General features: G+C 42.7%; 1 protein-coding gene across 1 annotated transcript in view; it reads left to right on the forward strand.

Annotated features, from left to right (window-relative positions):
• Positions 1-6,193, forward strand: part of MIPOL1 (mirror-image polydactyly 1) — a gene marked incomplete at its 5' end in the record, with an annotated part of 132,295 nt that extends 126,102 nt beyond the window's left edge. The window contains one exon of the mRNA XM_010131096.1: positions 5,650-6,193. Coding sequence (XP_010129398.1) covers positions 5,650-5,716 — 67 coding nt within the window. The remainder of the gene's footprint in view (positions 1-5,649) is intronic.
• Positions 6,194-6,665: the final 472 nt, after the last annotated feature.

Raw genomic sequence — 6,665 nt, forward strand, 5'->3', positions numbered from 1 at the left:
CAGGCTTTGATCCAGTGAATATTTAAGTACTTTATTGAGTCGGAACAGCCTGAACTTTTGAAGCTGAGAACAAGCCACCCCAGCACACAGCACCCAGTGTTAGCACAAGGCTGTTCCCCTGAGAGGGAAGCACCTGGGATCCAGTTCCCTCATACAGATAATAGAGCTGAACCAGTTTCCTCCAGCTTCTTGAGTAAATGATGCTATCCCAGTGACTGGATTCTGGGTGAGACTGGTATCACAGCAGCCTCTCTTCTCTGTGTCATGTGTTTCCTTGTCTTTTACGTAAAACACCTGAAAATGAATACTCCATTTAGGATTGGATGAAATATATCCAAAGAGGAAGACTGAAGGGAAGGAGAGGGAAAGGAAAGAAAGTTTTTATATTCTGAGATGAAGTTAAATGAATTTGCTTGTGTGACCACTCACCAAACAGTCATTCACTGAGTTCTACTGCTCAACAGCTTGTAATGCTCCTGTCCAATGCATTTTAGTTACCTAACATGTTGTCAAACGCTTGGTTTCTAAAGAGAATTATTGTTAGCAAAACACATTCCACAAGAAGCAGGGAATCATGCAGGTAAGGCCATCTTCCTAGCCTGAGCCTAATCTTATCTACTGGAAAGATAACCAGGGGTTATAGTTTAGGTTTATAGGCCTTTATATAGCATTTCAAAATCCAGAAGGGTTTTGTTTTTATCACTTAACTCCTCCATCTGCAGGTATAAGCTATTGTTTTCGGCTAGTCTATGTATTGCTTTGCAGATGAGGACATCGGCTACTTGAAGGATGCCCTTTTCTTGCACTTGAGTATCCATTTTGGCTGTTTCTGAGGCATGATGCCCTGGAAGATCACTCTGTGACTGTATAACTCTGTTGTGTCCAGAACATGTGGATAAAGGCCACTGCTCTCCTTTGAGGTGAGTGTCTTTGGCCAGAGATGGAGCAGCGTGGGAGGATTACAGAACCACTTTGATTGGATCATCAAGTCCAACCATTAACCTAGCACTGCCGGGTCACCACTACACCGTGTGCCTCAGCACCACATTGACAGGTCTGTTAAACCCCTCCAGGGATGGGGACTCTACCACTGCCCTGGGCAGCCTGGGCCAATGCTTGACAACCCTTTCAGGGAAGAAATTTTTCATCGTGTCCAACCTAGACCTCCCCTGACACAACTTGAGGCCATTTCCTCTTGTCCTATCAACTTGTTACATGGGAGAAGGGACTGACCCCCACCTCACTCCAACCTCCTTTCAGGGACTTGTAGAGAGCAAGAAGGTCTCCCCTGAGCCTCCTTTTCTCCAGGCTAAACAACCCCAGTTCCCTCAGCCGCTCCTCATCAGACTGGTGCTTCAGACTCTGCCAGCTTCATTGTCCTTCTTTGGAGATGCTCCAGCACCTCAATGTCCTTCCTGGACTGAGGGGCCCAAAACTGAACCCAGGGTTCAAAGTGCAGCTTCCCTGGGGTGTACTGACCTCTGTGGATTTACTCAGTTGCAGAGTGTAGAGCAAGACTTCTTCAATAGAACACATAGAAGAGGAGAGCAAGCGAAAATGCACGTAAGAATCAGCAGTGGAGATCAGTAGGTAACATTTTTGCCGCTGTACATCCAGCTTCTGAGCTTCCAGAACAAACTTCTCTGTCAGTAAGGATTATAACTCTGCTTTATGGAGACTGATTCTAAAATCAAAATGATTTATGCTCAAGGGAATAAAGCTCTGTAAGGCTTTGCTAAAAATCAAAGCAGATTGCCAAACAGTTCAGGAACTACATAAGAACACTCCATATAACAACATATGCTCCAGGGAGGCTTTTTGTCAGATGTGTGTGTAGGTGGTAAGAGAACACAATTTGAAACAGCTGGAAGAGGAGTTTGAGAATTAGTCTTGGGGAAGACACACCTAGCAACCTTCTTGTTTAGGTAGCCTTTCTCTGAAGATGAGGACCTTCTTAAAGCTCAGATACACTTTGAAAAGCACATGTCCATACTGGTAACATCATAGCAGCAAGCCCCTCGAGGAAATCTTTTTTATTTCTATGTTAAAACACAGATTCACCTGCTTAATTCCAAATTTGAACTGAGGAAGCATTAAGCCACTGCAATTCAAGACTCTTCACTGTGCTGCATCTTTTGCTAATGTAGAAATAATGATGGACCAGGTGTCCCTTTCCTAATTTGTGTTTGGGTTTTTTTATTCTCCATTTCATGGAAGCACTGAGATGAGACCTCGAGAGGCTTTGTTGAACATTCCTAAAGATGTCTGTCTGTCCTTGCACATTTAGACCTTCGTCACTGCAGCAGAGTTGCCAACCGTATCATTCTTCTGTCTGGCCTGAAATACAAATGCAAATACCTTCTTCTTGAATGCCTTGTTTGGTTGCTTCGTGAGATGTGAGTTCAGTGAGTGTCCGTGCTTACATCTCGGGAGGAGATAGTGTCATATTATGCGCTTTGTTTGTACTGAGGACTGTTTCCTTCACAAGCAAAAAGACAAATGTCATTTGTTAAAGCTGTGTCTTAGGATCCAGTCAAACACAGTCAGTACCACTTTCAGTTCAGTAAAATATGGTGAGATTATACTGGCAGATACATCATGATTGCACACAGTAAGAAAAGTTGCTTTCTTCAGGTTGGTGTCTTCCATATTTTGAATAAACACGCTTTTAGGGTGGTTTCTGGCACCTCTTGTTCATCTGTTTAGATATTTTAAGTTACCTTTGATCCTGAGGTATAAGATCATTCCTCCACTTTTCCTCAGATTAAAATGCTCAGCCTCCAAAAGGAGCTGCCTGCAGCATCCCACCGCGCTGGGTACGGAGCCGTATCGGCAAGGGGGGAACCTGCCACCCTCACCCCTCACAGGTAGCACCTCTGACACAAACTAGCTGCCTTTTATTACTCACAAAGAAAGATGTTGCTTAGTGTGAGTTGGGATGGCAGAGTTGGGCCCTTGGTGAACAAAGAGTCCAGGATTATCATTCCGAAAAGCCCCCTGAGGCCTGTATCAAGAGTTATTAAGCACTGATTCAGCCCATAGCATTATTTTGTAGGCTTAAAGAGGATTTCAGTGGTATATTGGGTCTTGTGTCTGTGCAGGGGTGAATTTTGCCCTCTCTTATTTTATCTTATAAATAGCTGTTACAGTTTCTCTTTTACATCATTGTTTAAATCTCTTTCAAAGATATGGTTTCTTAATCCCCTGCTGCCTTTTTTTCTTTTTTTTTTGTTTCATCTAATAAAGAATAAATAAATTTGCAAATGCACATAGGACTGAAACAAAAGGCAAATAAGCCCTGCATGGTTTGTGTTTGGTGCGGGATACCTCATTTTGATGATTTCAGTCATCATTCATTCGCAAAGCAGAAGCTATGATTGTTAAGCCTCATTATTTTCAATGAAGCCTGACAGTTTCAAGGTTAAACAGAAGACAGCTACTTTCATCCCAGTGGTATTTCTCTTCAAACACGGGCATCTCCTCGCTGGCTTGTTCTGCTCTGGTGTGCAGTGGCATTGCTTGGTCACAGAGTGGTGCACATCTAAGCCCAGTTGCAGAACAGTGTGTAAGCAAGCAGTGACCTCCAACCTATGTCTTCCCAAAAGGAACCTCAATTATTGGAATCGTTTTCTTTTTAACCAAACAGTGGTTTAAATGCTCCATGATCTCTGATTTTATGGGTTTTCTGCTGTCTCCCAGAAAACAATTTGCAGCCCAAACCTTTTGTTTGTCCAGACAGTTTGGAATGTTTCCCCTGTGCTTCATGTCTCTGAAGCATGTTAGAGAGGGTGCTAGTGTGGGGGAGAAAGAGACCTCCAGTGACAGTTAGAGCAGCTGAGGAAGCTGCAGTGCTTCTAACGTACGTGCTGTTAGAAGTGAGGATGGATCTGCCATTGCTTTCTGAACAACTGATTTAACAGGGAAACTTCTCTGTAAGAGAGCACGCGGGAAGTATGGTCTATCAGTAACTGAGTTAGGGCCCTTAGAACCTGGAAACCACTGGTTTATCCACTGTGAGAAAACTTCCAGAAGCAAATAGCTTGTGAAAGCCCTGGCTTCAGGCTCGCATGGACTGACTGCACCGAGTTATGACCATCTGGGTGCTGCCTCCATCGAGATGAAGAAGTGGAGAAGATCTGTGTTACAAAAACAGGAAAAAATAAACTAGTTGGTTAAAAAAGAAAAGCAATACTTGGAGAATCAAAAGGAGAGGAGTAGCAGTGGCTTTTCACCTGTGCTTTCAGTCCTTTAGAGTCGCTGTGGAACAGCTAGAACCAACTGAACTTTCCACTTACATTTCCTGGTGTCTGATAGTGACATTAGGGTGGTGAATTCTTAATCTCGTTTCAGGAATTAAGTCACCTGGTGAGTACAATGAAAGGTGTAGTTTCATGGTGCTTGGTGGTTCCTGGAAAATAAGAGTCTTTCAATGCGTACCATGTGCGTTAGTCATGACTTGTGGCAATAAATCCAAGACGTGTTAACTGGTTTTCCTGCACTGAGGTTACTAATGCATCCATGAGATAAAATGAATTTTGCAGTTTTGATAAAGGTGTGTTATTTTTAGTTCCTATCTGCATTCCTCACGTTGTACAATAGATTAAAAAAAAAAAAAGACAGCTCTCTTTTCAGGTAAGAAAAAATGGTCAACTTTGCAACAGCGAATCCAGTTATTTGAACCTGCATCTCATCTTATCTGTTGTGGAAATTGTGTGTATAAGATGCTCTAAAAGTGTTCTACTCTGCACAGTACCTGATTTTATATAGTTAGTTTGTGGGAGTGCTTTCATGGGAGGATAAAATACAGGTAAATTGAAGAAAAAGTTTGACTGCATGATTACTGGAGTGCTGAAGATGAACTTGTGCAAACAGAAAGCGCTGAAGAAGTTTAGCCCTTTGCATTTGCCTACACCCTTTAACAAAAGGAAAGAACAAATTAAGCCAGTGAGATGCTGGTCATGCTTATAGGCTGTGCCTTAAAACTGAGAGAGGATTAGGCAGCTCTCTGTCCTGCTTAGTTAGACTGTTAATTTTGCTGTAGCTATGTCAACATTATAATCACATGGGACACCTTCAGACCGTCATCATCCACATCCTCAGAAACTTGGCTTGTTGAATGTCTTGAAAAAAGTTTTTGACATAAAAAACATGAGGTTTTAGGCATAAGTTTATAAACTGGACAGTAAAAGTATCTGTTGGATAACAGGCAGGGCATTTTTGAAGGGGAAACAACAGCTAAGTGTTACATTTAACAAGAGCCATGGACCACTCGTATTTTAAAAGGGGCGAGAATTGAATGTCCTGCTTACACTGAAGCATGTCTGCGCCACAGGATTGCTGCCGCACAGGGGGTTGTGTTAACGCTTCGCGGGGACCTCAGATGCTGCCTATACTACAACAGAAAATTGAGATTATATATATATCACTGACTGCAGAGGGGTTTGGTTGTAGGTTAAAAACTTTTTCCGTGAGTTGTCTGCATTTTCCCTTAACGTCTGTCTTTTACAGTGGTGCTTTGTTTCTGAGCGTGACCACCACCAGGACAGCTTGGTTCAGTGCAAACACTGTCTCTTTCAGCCAGAACATTCCTAACCTTAGCTTCCTTTTTATTTTTTTTCTCTCCTCTCCCTCTCCCCTGCCCCCTCTCAGGTTGGAAAGGCTGGTGGACGTCCTGAGGAAGAAGGTTGGAGCAGGGACCATTAGGACCGTGATCTGATTGAAAGCTCTAGTCTAAGGAAGCATTCACATCTGGTGACCAGGCTGCTTCATTCAGCACTGAGTAAACACTAGAGCCTTAACTTAGCAAACAGTTGTTAGAAGTGGGACACTCCAGCGACATTCCAAGCTGAGATAAAATCAAATCATAAATGTTTAACTACTTTGCTGCTGAGTTCTGTGATTTGTTGAAATGTTTCACTGCAAACATATATTTGTTTTTTAAGCAGCTGCATTGTGGCACTGTGTACTGTGAAAAATGATGTAGATGCTTATTTTAACAGTCTGTCCTCTCCGTGTTACTAGACTCCAGTCTGCTGCAAGGCACAGCTTGATCATGTTTTCAAATGCTGCAGGCTTCAGGTGCAAAATCCTGCAAAGCAGTTTCAAAATTTAAATCCCTCACGTTATTTGTGAGACTGCAAACAGCCCAGTATTTGCATGTTAAATATATTAATTGATAAAGTAGGTTCACACTCAAGAGATCTCTCTGGCTAGTATATTGGAGATTTTTTTCCTCCTTGCTCATAGCTCACTGAATTACAGTTAGTGACTGTGACTACATCTAAAGGAAGGACACTTGTGTGGCTTTATACCACCGTTGAATAGGTACTGCTGGTGCATGGCATTTTCAGCCTACGTTAAAAAGAAGTGTACAGTTAGGTGTCACTGGAGGTTCAGCTTCATAAACTGCACTGTGAAAGCCCTGTGACAGTGTACAGTATCTCGGGCAGTGGGGAAGGTTTCCTGTATTTTTAGTCACTCCTCTATCCTTTCCTATGAGGGACAATTTTTCAAATATTCAGAAACCACCTAAGAAAGTAAAAATTCACCTTTTCAGTGCAGGGCAGGTCCCTTGACCCTTTCCTGGAAGACTTTTTGCCTGCTTTTTCTAGACCTCAGTTTGCTTTGCAGGGCAGGAGTACCATCCAGGTTGGATTTGAGGCCAG

The sequence above is a fragment of the Buceros rhinoceros genome, unplaced genomic scaffold (assembly GCF_000710305.1).
Source record: "Buceros rhinoceros silvestris isolate BGI_N320 unplaced genomic scaffold, ASM71030v1 scaffold12752, whole genome shotgun sequence".
NCBI lineage: Eukaryota > Metazoa > Chordata > Aves > Bucerotiformes > Bucerotidae > Buceros > Buceros rhinoceros.